The sequence below is a fragment of the Geotrypetes seraphini genome, chromosome 9, assembly GCF_902459505.1.
Source record: "Geotrypetes seraphini chromosome 9, aGeoSer1.1, whole genome shotgun sequence".
Lineage (NCBI taxonomy): Eukaryota > Metazoa > Chordata > Amphibia > Gymnophiona > Dermophiidae > Geotrypetes > Geotrypetes seraphini.
In genome coordinates, this window is record NC_047092.1 from 186374783 (window position 1) to 186395140 (window position 20358).

At 40.4% G+C, this 20358-nt stretch overlaps 1 protein-coding gene across 1 annotated transcript in view; it reads right to left on the bottom strand.

The window, feature by feature from the left end:
* DIS3L2 (DIS3 like 3'-5' exoribonuclease 2) overlaps positions 1-20358 on the bottom strand; it is a 285986-nt gene that overhangs the window by 148390 nt on the left and 117238 nt on the right. The window contains exon 10 of the mRNA XM_033958227.1: positions 20146-20225. Within this exon, the coding sequence (XP_033814118.1) occupies positions 20146-20225 (80 nt within the window). The remainder of the gene's footprint in view (positions 1-20145; positions 20226-20358) is intronic.

Genomic DNA, 20358 nt, shown 5'->3' on the forward strand with positions numbered 1-20358 from the left:
GCGATACTCAGGAGGGTTCAGCAGAGAGTGACACGTATGATAAAAGGTAAGGAAAACCTTTCATACGCTGAAAGACTGGAGAAACTGGGGCTCTTTTCCCTGGAGAAGTGGAGACTTAGAGGGGACATAACTGAGACTTACAAGATCTTGAAGGATATAGAGAAAGTGGAGAGGGACAGATTCTTCAAACTTTCGAAAACTACAAGAATGAGAGGGCATTCAGAAAAATTGAGAGGGGACAGATTCAGAACCAATATATCAAAGACAAAGGCTTTACTCTTCCCATCAAAACAAGGATTAAAACTCTCTATCCCTTTCTCAATAGATAATACAACTATTGAATTAGTAACATCATTAAAGATACTAGAAGTAATAATTGATGACAAATTTTCTTATCAAGAGCATATTAGCAATATAGTTAAAAGCTGTTTTTATCGTCTGCGCTTAATCCGCTCAATGTCTAAATATTTAGAACCACAATCCCTAAACATCTTAATACACTCTCTTATAATATCCAAATTAGATTATTGTAATTCACTTCTGTTAAATATCACCCAAAAAGAAAAAAGACGCCTACAAATAATGCAAAATACCGCTATTAAAATAATTCACAAAGGGAAGAAATACGACCATGTAACTCCTTTTTTAATAAAATCACATTGGCTGCCCATCAATCAACGAACAACATATAAAATAGCATTACTAGTGTTTAAAACAATATCCACCAATGAACCACAATTCATAGATCGGCTTCTAATACCTCACACTTCAAATCGCTCCCTCCGATCTGATTCACAAGGGTTGCTTATGGTCCCTTCATTGAAAGTAATAGGAACTAGATGTCATGACATTTTTTCAGTCATGGCACCTCTTACCTGGAATACTCTTCCTTTATATATTAGAGAAATTAAGGATCTCAACCTATTTAAAACTAATTTAAAAACTTTTCTTTTCAAAACTACATTTAATCTCTAAAATTAACCATTTCTCTACGATCTAAAATCGGGTACTTCTCTATTAGCAATATCCCAATCCAAATGTTTTACCCTCCCTACTACAACCTCTCTTTCTCCCCTACGGGAAACAACAATTTGTAACTTTACCTCCTTTTGTTTTTTCCTAATGTATCTTAGTTTGTCCGTATTGTCAGTCTTTCGCCGCCCCTTTTTTTTATGTAGTATTATATATTTTAATGTTATATGTTAAATCTTTTTTTTTTAAATGTAATTCGCTTAGATTATAATAAGAGAAACATCAAATTCAAATAAACTTGAAACTTCAATGCTAGGAAGTTCTTCTTCACCCAACGGGTAGTGGACACCTAGAATGCGCTTCCAGAGAGTGTGATAGGACAGGGTACGGTATTGGAGTTTAAGAAGGGATAGGACAACTTTCTGAAGGAAAAGGTGATTGAAGGGTATAGACAGAGGGTTATGTAACAGGTCTGGACTTGAAGGGCCGCCACGTTAGCAGACTGCTCGGCATGATAGACCTCTGGTCTGACCCAGCAGAGGCACTGCTTATGTTTTTATGTTCTCTAATAATTTTTATTTCTAATAATTAATTAAATAACTGTGAACTGTAAAGAACACACAGTAATTGTATTTCCGCCAATCTTAATTGAGATTTCGGATGTTTTTGGATACAAATGTGTTTTCTTTTAAAATTTATTATATTTTAGTTTGTTTGTTTTTTTTGCAGAAATATGCCAAAAGGAGCAGAACTCAGTCCTGAAACCCGGGCACAGATTACTGCATTACGAAACGAAGGTTTCTCATATCGCAGAATTGCATTATCAATCAAAATTTCACTTGGAGTGGTGCATGCTATGCTTGAAACGTATGAAACATACTGAATCCTTTCGTTCCAGGCAACGGAGTGGTCGTCTTCATGCATCAACCAGCTGGGATGATCAGAAAAGTGTAATGACTGCAAAGTTATCTCCTCGTATCAATGCCATCCGACTCTGTTTTCGCTTACCATCTCACCTTCAGATGGACAATTTGACACAGATTGTTTGATGGTGGTCTGAAGTCATGTCGTCCAGCAAAAAAACCTTTGTCTGCCAAGAACATTGCTGATCGTCTTCAGTTTTGCAACAAATACAAAAGCTGGAAGTCTGCAGATTGGGAAAAAGTGATGTTTAGTGATGAAACCACCTTCACTCAGTTTAAGAATTACACTGGGAGGGTTTGAAGACCTGCAAAACAAAGGTACAATGCAAAATGTGGTGCCTACAGTAAAGCAGTGAGAAAAAGTGATGGTTTGGGGTGCAATTTCGGCACATAGATGAGCTGGAATCTGGATGATGCTTAGAAACACAACCATGACGGGACCAGTTTACCTGCAGATTTTGAAAGACAAGTTACCAGTATTCATGTCCATACATGGTACCAATCATTTTTAGCATGATGGAACACCATGCCATTAAACTAAAGCAGTTAAAGCATGGATAGCGTCATCTGGATATTATTTATTGGCTCCCTGGCCTGGAAACTCTCCCAATCTCAATCCAATCAAGAATGCATGGGTGATAATGAAGAGAACTATGGCTGACATGCATCCAACATCACTGGAAGATCTGAAGAACAAAATAAAACAGGTGTGGATAACTCAGTTCACACCGTAATACTGCCAGCAGCTATGCCATTCGATGCCTGCCCAAATCCAAGCTGTACTCGACAACAAAAGACAGCACTCAAAATACTGAAAAAAGGCTTTAACAGCCACAAACTTTGCTTATTTGGATTAATTTTGGACTAGTCAACAACTACAGTATTTTTGTGCATGTACTTCATTTAAAAAAATGTTTCTTGGATTGTTTGTACCTCTGAGTGTTTCTTGCACTGAAATTTGCACAGAATAGTGGCGTTCACAAACTTTTTCTCCTCACTGTACACTACCTTCATTGAATTTCTTCAAAATGATGGTAAATAAATCAATAAATAAAGCGTAATGTGTGCTAACAGATATTAGCATGCGCTAAACGCTGCATGCCCTGTTTTGTACCTGTGGGCCACATGAAACTAGTGCACAGTAATGCCCGATAGAACACAGTAAGCTTTAGAAATAAAAGTCCTTTAAAAACCTAACACAAACAAGTTAAAACTGAATTTAGTATACATGAAATCAAACTAAATAGAATCTTAGGGGGGGGTCAATAGTCAGCTGGCAACTCAGTATTTTGCTGTCCACAGTAAAACAACTCCAAAGGTGAGTACAAGCAATTGGTCTTGTGCAGTTTCTGATTACAGACAATCAAGCTCACTATACTGAAGGGCCTGTAAGAAAGAACCCCTATTCTTTGGATATTATATGGCTGCAGCACCCCATCCACAAATTGGTATCGGATTCCTCTCTTCACCAGTCAAAGTTCTGCATAATATTTTAAATGGGATAACATTACAGAATGAATAAAGATGCATCTGTGGGGAAAAAAGGTAATGAAGTCTTTGCATATGTATCCCATGCAGTCTTATCAGCAAGACTTGTGTGTGTCAGCAATGGCTTTCAATGTCCACATATCTGTATCCTGTGATGTTAACTAACTACTTCTGCACAAATTGGATGATGCAGTGCTTACGTGAACCTCTAAAGCAGGAGTGTCCAACTTGCGGCTCCGTGAAGTATTTTGTGCAGCCCCGGTCCTTTGCTGCCCGGGTGTTTACCTTCTTGCCGGCTCCTTCTTCTGTCTTGCTGCAGCGTTTGCGCAGCCCCAGAAAATTTTTTTCCGGACAATGCGGCCCAGGAAAGCCAAAAGGTTGGACCCCCCTGCTCTAAAGTTTTATCTGCCTTGGGTCTTTCAGAATTGCAAGCTGAAATCTCCTACTACTCAGCAAAGTGCATTATAATTATGTACATTTGGTTGTAATCTGCCTTGTTGAAAAGCAGAATATAAATAATAAACTATAAAACTATATGATGCACAATTCTTGAGCTGATTTTAAAATGGGTTTTCCAGCCTCTGCCAATGGCACTAGACCAGTGACACTACAATGTCTCCCACTTCCCTTTACAGGGAATTCATACCAATATCACTGCTCTGCAGCAGAGAGAATCCTACAAGGAGGATCCGGCACATAGGGAGGCAATTGAACATCTTATCTGTTTGAATTTATACATTATACCCAAGGAGGAGAGTATTTCACCTGACTGGACAATAAACTTTCTGAACTATGAGTCTTCAGTTCTCTTTCAAAAATGAAAAACTACACAAGCCAGGCCACAATCAGGATGAGGTAATTACAAGACCTTTAGCGTGTACTCTGCTCTTTTCCTTCTTGCCAAATTAAAAGTACAGATTTCCTCTGACACTGATCACTGAAACTTGACTTTGCCAAGCCTGGATCTGCTGGTAGCTTCCGAGTGTTCAGTAAAGCCACATGTGGTGCAGTACGAAGCCAGGAAGCACCTACAGACCTTTCATGGCTGGAAAGAAAAAAGTCCAGCAAACCAGCCAGCCCTTCACACAGACTGGAATTACTTACCCAGCATCAGCATTCAGAGCACAAGGCTCATGGCCAGTGGCATAGAAAAGGCGAGGGATGGTCTTCCTAAGGGCGCAGCATCCCTCCTCCTCTCCTTCCACCCCCCGCTCCTCTTGCCTTTCCCAGTGCAAGGTTGTTGCCCACATTGGCACTCTCTGCGACGTCACTTCCAGGTTTCGTACCAGAGAAGTTAAAAAGGTACAGGGAAGGGGAGGAGGTGTGCACACGCAGGGAGGGACACCACTCACTCTTACTACACCAATGCTCATGCACACTGAAGCTATCTGCTTTGCTCTCAGGACCTGAAATTCCAGCTGAGAAAAACTACTTCACACCAAAGCAATAAAAATCAGATCATCTCAAACAAGTTCTGCCTATTCGTATCACTATACAGCAGGGGTGTCCAACCTGCTGCCCCGGTCGAGGGCAATGCAGTGTTTTCCTCTGCTGCCCCCGGGTGTTTACCATCTTGCCGGCTCCCTCCTCTGTCTTGCTGCAGCATTTGTGCAGCCCCTGAAAATTTTTTGGGGGTCAATGCGGCCCAGGGAAGCCAAAAGGTTGGACACCCCTGCTCTACATTATACCATTTTAAATGGACTTCTCCAGGGAAAGAGATTTAGATTCAAGGTTATGATCTGATGATTTTATTTCCAGTTAATGTATAGCTTTGTTCACTTTATATCTATGTACTACTAATAATTATTTATAAAAGACTATCACTATAGATTTCCAGAAAGCTTTTGACAAAGTTCCTCATGAGAGGCTCCTTAGAAAATTAAAGTCAAGGGATAGGTGGCCAAGTTCAGATATAGATTACAAATTGGTTATCGGGTAGAATTACATGATCATTTTTCTCAATGGAGGAGAGTAAACAGTACAGTGCCACAGGGATCTGTACTGGGACTGGTGCTATTTAACTTATTTATAAATGATTTGGACACTGGAAAGACAAATGAGGTGATTAAATTTGCAGATGACACTAAACTGTTCAAAGTTGTTAAAACGGATGCGGATTGTGAAACACTGCAGGCAGACCTTAGGAAATTGGAAGACTGAGCGTCCAAGTGCAGATGAAATTTAATGTGGACACATGCAAAGTGATGCACACTGGGAAGAATAACCCAAATCACAGTTACCAGATGCTAGGATCCACCTTGAGGGTTAGCACCCAAGAAAAAGATCTGGGTGTCACTGTAGATGAAACCTTCTGCTCAATGCACGGCGACAATCAAAAAAGAAAACAAGATGCTGGGAATTATTAAAAAAGGGATGGTTAACAAGATTAAAAATGTTATAATGCCTCTGTATTGCTCCATGGTGCAACTTTACCTGGAGTATTGTGTTCGATTCTGATCTCCTTATCTCATAAAAGATATAGCAGCACTAGAAAAGGTTCAACGAAGAGAGACCAAGATGATAAAGGGAATGGAACTCCTTTCGTATGATGAAAGACTAAAGAGGTTAGGGATCTTCAGCTTGGAAAAGAGACGGCTGAGGGGAGATAGGATTGAAGTCTACAAAATCCTGAGTGGAGCAGAACGGGTACAAGTGGATTGATTTTTCGCTCTGTCAAAAAAGGAAATACTTTTAAAACCAATACGACATATTGTTTCAGAGAATAGTTAAGCTCTGGAACACATTGCCAGAGGTTGTGGTAAGAGCAGGTAGCGTAGCTGGTTTTAAGAATGGTTTGGACACTTTCCTTAAGCAAATGTCCATAGTTTGTTATTGAGACAGATATGGTGGAAGCCACTGGATCAGTAGCATGGAATGTTACTATTCTTTGGGTTTTTGCCAGATACTAGTGTGACCTGGACTGGCCACTGTGAGGACAGGCTACTAGGCTACATTGACCACTGGTCTGACCCAGTAAGGCTAGTCTTATGTGATTCTTTTTGTAAAAAAAATTATTTATTCATTTTATAACTTACATCAAGTACATCAATATTGATATTAACATTGTAACATAGATAATTCACTTGAGATTTTACAATTGATCTTTATCAAATTAAATTTACCCCCCTCTCTCCCTTCATTTTATATTTCATAAAATCATTTTCTTAAATAATAAAATCCCCCCTCCCCCCCATCCTATTTTTCATTTGTACTAAACAGGGAAGAAAAATATATACTTATTCTTTACAATATTCTGATAATGGCCTCCACACATCCTGAAATTTAATAAAATTCCCTTTTTGAATGGCTAATGTTCTTTCCATTTTATAAATATGGCATACTGAATTCCACCAAAAACTAAAGTTCAGTCTATTCCAACTTTTCCAATTATGTGTTATTTGTTGTATGGCAACCCCTGTCAAAATGAGCAATAGTTTATTATTATTAGAGGATATTTGGCTCTTGGCCCTCATCGCCATGCCAAATAATACTGTGTCATATGTTAATGCCACATGATTTTCTAATAGACAGTTTATCTGGCTCCAAATTGATTTCCAAAATTCCATAATAAATGGACAATAGAATAATAAATGGTCTAAAGTCCCTGCTTCAAGTTGACAATGCCAGTATCTATCAGACTTAGAGCTATCTAATTTTTTTAAATGAACAGGGGTCCAGAAGGCTCTATGTAACAGGAAAAACCATATTTGTCTCAGATGCAGACATTGTACATCTCATCCTCCAAGACCAAATGCGTGGCCACTGAGATGTAGTAATTGGATATTTAAGCTCAATGCTCCAAATGTCTCTAAGACCAGTCCTTGGTTTTTAATTAATTAATCCAGATATTAATTTGTACCACTGTGCAGCCTGGTGTCCTAGGAAGTCCGTCTGAAAGCATAAGAACTCTAAACTATATTGATTATTAAGATTTTTCCATTCAGGGAACCCCGCCTGAATGGCCTGCTTCAATTGCAACCATTTATAACTTTGCGATTTATCAAGACCGAATTTATGTTGCAACTGTGAAAAATCAAGCAGTTTACCATTAGATATAACATCTTATAAAATATGTATTCCTGCTATTATCCAATGCTTCCAGACGACCTTAAATCCACCAATTTGGATCTTGGAGTTAAGTCATATAGTTTGATTTGTAGAATTTTTTATTGGAATAGGTGTTAAATTATTAACATATCTTATAGTTTTCCATGTATCTATTAATATTTTGTTTTCTTTATACAACCTAGGCATCTTGATGCTAAGAACATGACACAGCCTCAGAGGAAACAGAAGCTGCCATTCCAACCTCAGCCAATCTGGGGAGCTTTTCCATGAGTTCTGGGAGGACCCAATACATACCCTGGCGCATGATATAGGACTGATGATACCTATAAAAATTTGGAAAATTTACCCCTCCCTCTGCAATTGGTTTTTGTAGAGATACTAAGGCAACTCTAGCAAGTCTACCCAGCCAAATAAATTTTGTAAGAATACTATTTAATTTTTTATAAAAAGACCCCTGAAAAAAAACTGGTATCATACCCATTTGGTAACAAACTACAGGAGAAATCATCATTTCCCCCACCAGGATAGATGTAAAGGATTCCATTGCTCACATAATTCTGTAACCTTCTGTAATAAAACATTTTTCATTCATTTTTATTGTTTCTTCTAGTGTGTTTTTTATCCATATACCCAAATATTTTATTCCCTCATCTTTCCAGACAAAGGGAAATGAATTGAATAATACTTTTGTATAATAGACATTAAGTGGAAGAACTTCAGATTTATTCCAATTTATTTTGTAACCTGAAAATTTTCCAAATTTCTCAATCATTTCAAGTAAGCTAGGAATGGTTGTCTCAGGATTTCTCAAATAAAGCAAAATATCATCTGCATAAGCAGAGACTTTATATTCCCAATTTGAATAAGGAATACCCTGTATCTCCTTCGCTTGCTGAATAGCTAATAACAAGGGTTCTAATACAATATCAAAAAGCAGAGGAGAAAAGGGATAGCCTTGTCTAACCCCCCCCTCTTCAGACTAAAACATTCTGAAGAATTATTATTAATATATAATCTGGCAACAGGGGAGCTATACAATGTTTGGATCATTTGTATAAATCCTGATCCAATACCAAACAATTCCATTGTTTGATACATGAAGGTCCATTCCACTCGGTCAAAAGCCTTCTCTGCATCCAAGAATACAGAAAAGGCTGGATCAATAATGGCTTTTGACAAATTTAACATATGCAAAGCCAATCTGGTGTTATTAGAAGAATGTCTCTGAGCAACAAACCCTGTCTGGTGCATACCAGTGATAAAGGGGAGAGCCTTAGCTAAACGTAGAGCCAATGTTTTAGCCAAAAGTTTTCCATCCACATTAATTAAGGAAATAGGCCTGTAGTTTGAAACCAACGTGGGATCTTTATTTGGCTTTAATTAAGGGACCAAAAGTTCCCAATATCATTAAAAGAATTACAAACAGCATTGAAGTCCCTTAGAGTTGGATCCGCTCCAGGTGGTGATGGTTTTACAGTAGAGTTCTACAAATCATTTCAAATTACCCTGTTACCATATCTGTTAAATATATCAGGTACAACTAACTAATGGTTGCATGAAAGGTACTATGGCAGAATCAGTTACTATAGTCTTATGTGGTTCTGATACAAGCAATTGGAGAATGAAATGATGCTATTGGTTCTGGCCACCTTCACAGCTGGTGTCTATGACCATTCCATACATTCCTGGGGGGATGCTGCTATCTTTGAATAAGGGTTGGATGGTTGTTCCTTCAGTAGGTTCAGTAAGTAGGACTGTGACAAGCGAAAGAGCCCGTTGTTGGCTTGTCCTGATTTCCCGTAAAACTGTGGGTTGTGCTTTCACTGCCCAAGTTTAACTGTTTATTAAAAACACACTTTTTATACAGGACTGGAAGTTTGTTTATGGGTATTTGTTTTTAATTGTTTCTTTTATATCTTATGTTAGTTGCTTGTTTTAGGTTTTTCCTATACAAATGGAGTTCTTTTCTTTTATGCTATTCTGATTTTATTGGATACTGCTGTGCTCTGCATAAGTTAAGCAGTAGAGAAAATTATTAATAAACAAACATGAATATATTGAGAAGGCATTAGCCAAAAGCAGACATTCACAGCTGTGCAAAACTATTCACAAAGAAAATGTAAAAGACGCTGGAGACTGACTAGTTGCAGGACCTCTCGGATACATTTGGGAGGCTCGGGGTTCAACAAAATTAGTTGTATTAATGCTAAAAAACAAAACAAAAAAACAACCCAGCTCTCTCGTTAAAGGATTCTTTCATAAATACATCTGACATTTCAGCATATGCTGCTGGTCAGGACTGTTCCCAAAATTCTTCCAGACAATCCTTCCAGCCTGCTGGTTACAATCAAACTCTAAGCAAATGACAGGTGTCCAACTAACTTCGTCTCACCCATTGTCATAGGAAAATTATTAACCCGATAGCACATCACACTTCTAGTCGTGTACATCAGCCCTCCATTGTGCCCCACTGCAACCTTATAGGAAGGGGTTATTAAAACAAATGTATTTGTCCTCCACAACCATGGTGCTTGTGCCCAACTGCATGACTGGGCAGGAACAGTATGTCTGAGAAATCTCTCGGGTCACACCTGTTCGACTTGTCAACAAATCTCAAATATTTCATGCAGCACTTCTCAGCTGTGAGCCAAACCCCAACAGAGCAGCATAAGTGTGGGAAAAAGGCAAATACATGTATCTGGAATACTGCCCGGACTGCCGTACTGATGTCACACATCTGGTGAGCTGCCAACAGTGATGAAACCACTGGCAACTATCCAGATGTGTGACATCACACATCTGGTAAAACTGTAGTGACATCACTACTTGACGTACAGCTCTCCCCATGAAGGAAGGAAGGAGAGATTGAGAGAGAGAGACATTCTCTTTATTAAACTAACAGCAATCAAGTACAATAACACCAATCCAGAAAAGAAAAAAATATAAAGTAGCAGATATCTGGACCCACTATTTTCTCTGCTGTGATATTAAGCAAGTATATGCCTCCCCTTAATCCCTGATCCTCCTCAATGGAACCACTCATTCTGTTCCTTCAGAGCAACCCAGCCAGAAGAAACCTTACAAATTTCAAAGACCACCACCCCCTCCTCTGTGCTTATCCTGTGCCTTTTAGAAGTCCTTTTCCCTTTCTTGTCCCCATTTGAAGCACCCACCACCTTTTACATTTTCACCTCTCAGCTTTATTTCATGTTCTCTGGCTTTACAGTTTTACTATGGTTGGAAAAGGTTCATTTCCTAATGGTTAGCACCTGCTAATATCTGCCTTGGAGCCCACAGGAATAAAGAGAGGTACTACGGCAGATTGTGTGCATTAACCTTTAGGAAATGATCCTGTTAATATGAGCACTGTGTGGGTGTAAATGGTTGAAAGGAAACAACTCGTGTGGTTTCTTTTTGGAAACCGACTGCAATGTAGGTCCAGGACCATTACAAATAATGTGGGTTATTCAAGTCTCTCTCATACAGATTAGTGAAACAGAAGGCACTCGGAGGTCTATGCAAAAAAGCCAAAACATTAGAGCCACTGACCACATGGCTTCTAATGCAAGCTTTACCAATGAGATTCAGTAATCAATGAGCCTACAAATTTACTGCTGTGTTAAGTTTGACTGTCAGAAAAAACAATCAGTTCACACCGCAGTTAATTGCAGGTCACTGGAAAATGTCCCACTTCCTGTCAGTGCATTGAGCGCTGACTGGCTTACAAAGTGACAGGAAGAGACGCATTTTAAAAAATATATGGTACATGCAGAATGAGGGGGGTTACCTCCCCCAAAAATCTCCCAATCCCTCACCCCTGCAGATGATACCCAATCTCCTACCTCAATCCCCTTTGGCCCCCTCAAAGCCAATAAGCCCTTATGTTTAGCAGCACCCACCACCTCCCCAGACCCAAAACCTATAGCCCTGGTGTCTAGTGGCAAACCCCCTCCCTAGTATACTTCAGGAAGCAGAAGCAATGCACACTTGTTCCTGCTTCTGAACCACCATCTTGGAAAATGGTCTGCTGACCCCATGTGGTGCATATGTGCAGGGTCAGCCCACCAAATAAGGGACTTTTCTGGGCAGAAACTATCAAATAAAGGTAAAATTCCTTATGTGGCAGACTGAGCCCCATACCATAAATCCCAGAATGCAGTGTGAAGTCAGGAGCCACAATTCTCTAGGGTGGAGGCACAAATCCGTGTGCATTGCTGCTGCTTCTTGAAGGCACACTAGAGAAGGGGGAAAATGTAGGGGGTCCAGAAGTCACAGAGGTTGAAGGGTGCTGCAAGACCCAGGGCTATTGATTTGGGAGTTGTGAGATGTCACCAGAATCTAGGGGATTGCCATTAGCTTTTCTGTCCTGCTGGTAAATTTCTCACCTTATGCTCGCTTTAAAAATCTGCTGTATACCTCTCTACATCAGGGAGGAATACTGTAGCTAATAACCTAGTTACCATTTATTTTGTTATACTGTGTGCCAATGTTTATTTTATTTTTTTTTTATTTATAATTATACAATCTTATTTTACAAGAATTAATTCTTGTTACATTGAATACAGGGAAGAAAATTTTAACACAATAATACTTTTACAACAATTATCATAGTGATATACCCCTTCTTAGACCACAATAAACAGGGGGTGACCAAAACTAAAATTAGAGAGAAATTTAGAGGAATAGTACAAACAAAAAAGGCATAATGTATCTAGCGCCCATTACTATTATTATCCCTTAATCCTTAATGATCTGCTTAACATCTAGAAATTCCTTCAGATGGTTAGGAGAGAAAAAAACATATTTAACACCCAAGTACCTAACCAGGCATTTGCAGGGATACACCAATAAAAATGTTGCTCCAATATTTATAGTCTGTTGTCGCATTGCAAGAAATTCTTTCCTCCGTTCTTGTGTAGTCTTAGCTACATCAGGATATATCCATATTTTCCGTCCCCCAAATAATTTTTGGGAATTTTTGAAAAACAATTTCATAATCATATTCACATCCTGTTCAAAGACAAATGATACTAGTAATGTTGCTCTGTCCATTTCAGATGTTATCGTTTGTTCCAGTAAAGCCGTCACATTTGCAAAATCTATCACATTTGTCTCTCCTTCTCTTACTTTCCCAATCTCATTTCCATTTACCTTTCCTTTTCCGTCAGGCATCTTTTTATTTGGTAGGTAATAAATTTTATTAATTGGAGGAATACAGTTTGAAGAAATTTCCAAATTCTCAATGAAGTATCTTTTCAACAAATCAATAGGTAACATTTCTGAAGTTTGAGGAAAATTTAGAAAGCGGAGGTTCAAACGCCTATTAAAATTTTCAAATTGTTCTAATTTCTTATGAATGGTGGAGCTGTCTTTAATTGAAGCCAATTTGAATTGTTGTATATCCACCTGCATTTGCTTGGCTTGGCCTGTATACTCTAACTTCATCGATTCAACTGACCCAGTCAATAATTCCAATTTTTCATTTCATTTTGTTACCTCTTCAGTTGATTTTTCAATTTTCCCTTCGATCCTCTGCAGCAATTGCCAGATGCTATTCATGGAGACCTCCGTCTGGGAGAGAGAAAAATCCCCTCTCTCTGCTGTTGTTGTTTCCATCTGCCGTTCCGCCGACAACGCTGTGCCCTCGCCAGGAGACCCCACGCTTTCACTTCCGGAAGCGTGTGTCTCTCGCCACAGCATTTCAGCTGTTGCCGGACACGGAGGCATCATTGGGGCCGAAGGAGACAGCGATGTCTCAGTGCCCGAAAGGGCCAGTGACTCCCTCCCGTCACCACCCAACGCCAAGCTCTCCACTCCAGCTTGTATGGGCGCCAGAGAAGGCGCGAAGAAACGATCCATCGTCTGTTGAATCGGGGTGGACGTCAGGGCCGACGAGGCAGAGACCCTAAGCACCCCTTTCCGGTATAATGAAAATACAGGCTAGGAGCTTGTTGTCAGCGTCTCTCGCAGCTTCTCTACATCGCCGCCATCTTGGTCAGCCTCCCCATGCCAATGTTTAGTGTGCAAAGCTAATTCCCACGTTGACCCCATTTCTGCATTGACTGCCCATTAATTCATTCAATTTTCTATAGTGTTCTCCCAAGGGAGCTCAAAATGGTTTACATTAGTTTATTCAAGTACTCAAGCATTTTTCCCTGTCTGTCCTGGTGGGTTCACAATCTATCTGGGGCAATGGGGGGGATTAAGTGACTTGCCCAGGGTCACAAGGAGCAGCATGGATTTAAACCTCCAACCACAGGGTGCTGAGGCTGTAGCTTTAACCACTGCACCACACACTACCTGCTCCCCCCCCTGTTCATACTGAGCTCTCGTTAACCATGCACTGCTGCCCATGGTAGTTTTCTGCATCAACCCTTCAGTCAAACAAAATGTACACACTTTCCACTTCTAATACGTCTCAACCTAAAACTGCAGATCGTGAAGAAGTATTTCAAAGAAGAATTACTAATCTGATTTCAAAAAGAAGGGCTTTTAAAATTGAAAATAAGCTCCCACAAACGTCAGGGCCACTTTGGACAGCCTTCTAGCTGCTGCTACATAAGTGAATTGGAGCTTACTGTCGAGACTGAAGTGCTACTGAAAAGCTATAACCCCAGCCAAAGGAGAGCCAAAACTGAACATAAGACTAGCCTTACTGGGTCAGACTAATGGTCCATCAGGCCCAGTAGCCGGTTCTCACAATGACCAATCCAGGTCACTAGTACTTGGCCAAAACTCAACGAATAGCAATATTCCATGCTTCTGATCCAGGGCAAGCAGTGGCTTCCCCCATGTCTTTCTCAATAACGGACTATGGACTTTTCCTCCAGGAACTTGTGCAAACCTTTCTTAAAACCAGCTACGCTATCCGCTCTTACCACAACCTCTGGCAATGCGTTCCAGAGCTTAACTATCCTCTGAGTGAAAAATAATTTCCTCCTATTGATTTTAAAAATATTTCCCTGTAACTTCATTGAGTGTCCCCTATTCTTTGTAATTTTTGACGGAATGAAAAATCAACCCACTTGTACCCGTTCTCCTCCATTCAGGATCTTGTAGACTTCAATCATATCTCCCCTCAGCTGTCTCTTTTCCAAGTTAAAGAGCCCTAATCTCTTTAGTCTTTCCTCATACGAGAGGAGTTTCATCCCTTTTATCATCTTGGTCGCTTTTCTGTCATGCAGGAACTTGAGGTAGCTGCATCCTGAGTGTACCTAACAGAAATTAATGAAGTAACTAAGAACATAAGAAGTTGCCACCACTGGGTCAGACCAGAGGTCCATCGCACCCAGCGGTCCGCTCCCGCGGCGGCCCATCGGGTCTGTGACCTGTGAAGTAGTTCCTGACCACTTCTGTAACCTACCTCTACATCTATCTGTAACCCTCAATCCCCTCATCCTTTAGGAACCTATCTAAATCTTCCTTGAAACCCTGTAGTGTGCTCTGGCCTATCACAACCTACGGAAGCGCGTTCCATGTGTCCACCACCCTCTGGGTAAAAAAGAACTTCCTCGCATTTGTTCTAAACCTGTCCCCTCTCAATTTCTCCGAGTGACCCCTTGTACTTGTGGGTCCCCACAGTCTGAAGAATCTGTCCCTGTCCTCCTTCTCTATGCCCCTCAGGATTTTGAAGGTTTCTATCATGTCTCCTCTAAGTCTCCGCTTTTCCAGGGAGAACAGCCCCAGCATTTTCAACCTGTCAGCGTATGAAAAGTTTTCCATACCATTTACCAGTTTAGTTGCTCTCCTCTGGACCCCCTCAAGTACTGCTATGTCCTTCTTGAGGTACGGCGACCAGAACTGGACACAGTACTCCAGATGTGGGCGCACCATTGCACGATATAGCGGCATGATGACTTCCTTTGTCCTGGTCGTGATACCCTTTTTAATGATACCCAACATTCTGTTCGCTTTCTTTGAGGCTGTCGCACATTGTGCTGATGCTTTCAATGTTGTGTCCACCATCATCCCCAGGTCTCTTTCAAGGTTGCTCACCCCTAGCAGTGATCCTCCCATTTTGTAGCTGAACATCGGGTTCTTTTTCCCTACATGCATGACCTTGCATTTCTCTATGTTAAAACTCATCTGCCACTTTTTTGCCCACTCTTCCAGTCTCGTTAGGTCTCTTTGCAGGTCTTCGCAGTCTTCCGTGTTTCTAATCCTGCTGCAGAGTTTGGTGTCATCAGCAAATTTAATAACCTCACATTTTGTCCCCGTCTCCTAAAGATGACAATAAAGAGGGAAAATACAAGATGACAATCCTAAGAGGTAAATCAGGTAGAAAGAAATAGTGAAATAACTTTTTAGGAGAGGACAAGTTCCACAGCCATCTGGAAATGAAAAGCTAAAAAGAAAACTTAGGAAATTCAGCAAGGTCATTTCCAGACATGGGATGCATGTCTCACGAGAAGAAAAAATTATAAGGAATACTGAAAACGAATTGAGCTAACGAGTCCACACTTCTGAGAAGGACACAGTATTACAAGGATGGCTAGGATTATTTCTTCACTCCAACCAGAGCATTTAGAACAAGACACTGAAATGATACAAAGTCACCTTCAGTGAAATACAAATAAATGTCTTCCCTAAATTGGGATCACAAAACTCGTAATTGTGGTCACAACCTGGATGAGCTTAACCCCCCCCAAAAAAAAAAAAACAAACAAACCCTCAAACGTCATTGGCTAGAGTCTCTTATCAAGGTGTGCTATAATTACACCTGCAAGGGCTTATTGGAAGGTAGGGGATGACAGCAGCGTTAGCCGAGAAACTGTAGGAAGGCTGAGAGTACCAATATGAAAGGAAATAATAATAATAACAGTTTATATACCGCAGGACTGTGAAGTTCTATGCAATTTACAATGATTAGAAATGTTACAGGTTTGAGTGAATAAGCAAAGTTACAGATTGAATGAATAAACAAAGTACAGATTTAGCGACAGTGGTTCTTGCGCTCGGTTGTTAAGGACTAAAATTGAATAGGTTGGTTTCCTAAGTATTTCAAGAATAGATGTGTTTTCAGGCGTTTCCTGAATTCTCCATAGGTAGTAGGTACAAGCAATTGTTCAAGGTCTTTACCCCATAATGCTGCTTGATGTGCGAGAAGATGTTGATGATAACTTTTAAATTTACAACCTTTAACCGGTGGAGAAACGAAGTTCAGGTGTGAGCTTCGCTTGTGTCTGTTGGTTGAGAAAGAGAAAAGGTCTGTTATGTATTTAGGGGCTAAGCCATAGAGTACCTTGAAGCAAAAACAACCAAACTTGAATTTCACACGTGCCTCCATCGGTAGCCAGTGTAAAAGTCGATAGGAAGGTGTCACATGATCAAACTTCTTCAGTCCACAAAGTAGTCTAGCCGCTGTATTTTGAACTAGTTGAAATCGCCGCATGTACTTCTGGGGGAGTGCCAAGCAGGCGATGTTACAATAATCAAGTTGACTCAGAATAAGGTATTGTACTAGAATTCGAAATGATGAGGCATCGAAATAAGCTCTGATGGACCGAAGTTTCCAGAGGGCGTGAAAGATTTTTCTGATCAAGGAGTCTACCTGGTCTTTCATGGTCAGGTTCCGGGGATTGCATGCTTTCTGTGTCCACAATAATGGGGTCTTAGCCACAGAAAGTTTGATAAGCACTGAACTAGATGAAGAAATACCTTTCCATTATCTAAGTTACAATTGTGTCTCAGAAAACTCAACAGGCAAAAAAACGAAACCTCAGAATACATTCCTCATATTATGATCAAAATAGAACATTGGACAATCAACTTCAAACTAAAACTGAACACAGAAAAAACAAAAATCTTCCTTGCAAGCCCAACAGACAAAATTACCAAAACACTGCTACATATAAAAGATCACGATACCCGATTACTAAAACATTAAAAATATTGGGAGTCACATTAGACACACATTTGACAATGGTTGAACACATGAATTTAGTGGTAAAAAAGTGCTTCCTGGCATTATGGAAATTAAAGACCATCAAAAACTACTTTGACCCATTATTGTTCAGATTACTAGTGCAATCACTAGTGCTTTCTACTCTGGACTATTGCAATATCGTTTATATGGGTATACCCAAAAACCAGTGAGGAAACTTAGAATTGTTCAGAACGCAGCGGTCCGCTTGATATTTGGATTGAAAAAGGGCGATCACGTTAGCCCCTACACTGGCTGCAATTCGAGGCACGAATAATTTTCAAGTTCTCCTGCATATGTTTCAAGCTGGTTTGGGGACTGGCTCCTACCTACCTGCTACCTCACTTTGTATTCTACAGCCCTATAAGACAAACCAGAAACTGCAATCTATTTGCATAGCCAAGCATTACCGGCTGTAAATACAAAACCTTTCTGGATAGAACTTTTATGTACCAAGCAAACAAACGACAACATGGGTCTAGACAACTACATTAATGGTGCTAGACTGACCTATGACGCCTTTAGAAAGGTCATAAAAACTGCCTTATTCGACAGATATATCACCTAAACAGTAACTACACCAAACAATAAATCCAATTCTATTATTTCTAACATGTCCCCTCAGAAATTCTTAACACACTGTATATTGTAATTTGCTGCATTTTAAGATTCTGCAATTTCACTGACTGTCTGCATATTGTAACTCGCTGATTGTCCAGCTCTCTTCAATGTGAACCGCCTAGAAGTCACACGATTATGGCGGTATAGAAGAATAAAATTATTATTATTATTAAAAATATCTTTCAACTTTCTCTCATTAGCATCGTGCATAATTGTTATGAGACAGTTACAATGACAGACAAATAACCAGACAAATCAATGTCTTCTCACGTGCACACACCGTTGCATTTTAGGAAAAGAGGGCATTACTGGTGGGCTCGCTGGGAAAACCCAGCCAGAATCCTAATAACACAAAAAAGCATCACCACCCTGAGGCCAGACAGAGAAGGCATGGGAGGGAGAAGACAGTATCACAAATAAACCAGTGAGCAGAGACAAAGTGATGGTGAAAGGATGACACAAAGGGTGAATATATCACTAAGATACCATTCATCTCAAACTGGGTTGGTGCTAGGAAGCTGCAGGAGGTTGGGACTGTGAGTGGTACATAAAGAAAACTCAACCGAGGGTTACACTTGTGTCATGCATGCAGGCTGGTGGTGGACAGGTAAAGACCCACAAGCCACCCGAAGTTAGGGGGATAGCAACAGCTGCATTAGCCGGTTAGATTACTACGAGTTTGTTGGTGGACCATGGCATGGGAGCTGGATTACCAATGCACATCTACCCAGAAGAGAAAGCAAACAAGCTTCCTTGGCTAGCAGCTGGGATCTTTCCTTAGCAGCGTACTGTGTGAAAAATGTAGAGACACCCCTCATGATGCAGGCTTTCATGTCTCTGATCTTTTTAACCTCTGCCTTGGAAGGGTCTTCATGACGAGCAAGCCTAATGAATTGCCTTTCACCCTTCCCTCTTCTCATCCATATCTCAGTTCCATTTTTCAACTAATTACTGCTCTTTTTGTTTTATTGATTTTGAATGATTGAGAGCTGTTATTCTGTCTGTCTATTTACCTTACAAGGATGTGAGGACTATTGCAAAGCAATGTAGTCACATTAAGGCTCACATATAGCAAAGTCTATACTGTTTCATAATGGGCTCTGGCACACACAACTTCCAACTACCCACTTTTACTGACAGGGTGTGCAAAGCAACCCCAAACAGCCAAAGAAAGAGATCCAGTGCCATTCTCTTTTGATTACAAAAACATTTCCTCTTCTTTCTGTAGTGGTAGGTGGGTGGAGTTAGTGGAAGTAGGAGATCACTAGGGCAAAGAATTGGTTTCAGCTCTTAGTTTTAAGGTATGTGCAGTGTCTTGATTAGTAGTTTAGTTATTTTCAGGTGGTAGCAGTGGTTAGGGAGGGTCTTAATTGGTGTTAATTTGCTGTTGTGAGTGTATAAGTGGAATGCTAACCTATGGATGGGTGGGGTGAGGGGCAGGCAGGGTGGGTGGGTATAGGGCTCAGGTGGAAACTATCTTTAAAGCAGGGGTCTCAAAGTCCCTCCTTGAGGGCCGCAATCCAGTCGGGTTTTCAGGATTTCCCCAATGAATATGCATACGATCTATGTACATGCACTGCTTTCAATGCATATTCATTGGGGAAATCCTGAAAACCCGACTGGATTGCGGCCCTCAAGGAGGGACTTTGAGATCCCTGCTCTAAAGGGATTTGGAAGTCAATACATTTCAGGAATATGTATTTGCAGTCAGAAGCTGACCCAGAACTGCAGCTAGCTGGGTTTCCCAGTAGAAAGAGATAGGTTGGACTGAATGCTGATTAGTAGATCAAAGTTAGTGTGAAGGCTTTTGTGGACTTCATTCCTCCTCGGCTATTTCTACATGTCTTTTTCAAAGCTTGTTCTTTGAATGTAGATTAAAAGGCACCTGGAGCTTCTGTGAATGTGCACGGCTGAAGATTTTACAGTCTGTACATATACTTCGAGCCAAGCTACACTCTTGACCACAATGGCTCACTGTGTGGTCATGGCAGCTACTTTAATACATATACACAGCAGGGTAACGTATAAAAGCCAGTTTATGCGCAAAAATATCTTTTAGATGCCAATGCAATTAGCATTCAGGCTTACCTTGGGAAAGCAAATGCCCCCCACCGCCATTGAAATAAGAGAAGGTGAGTGGGTGCCTCTTACCATCAGGGAGGGGTTTGCAGGACAAAGCATCATCGAGGTCTCTGGCAGTCACAGGGTCAATGGTAAAAATACATTCCTTTCTGTGAAAAGAGGGAAAGAGACAGGTTAAACTTCAGTTCTCTAATTCAAAATTCTAACCTGTGAAATCCAGACCACCACAGATAGACAGACATACTTGATCTGAATTCATGGCCTAGATGAGGAGTTTGATCA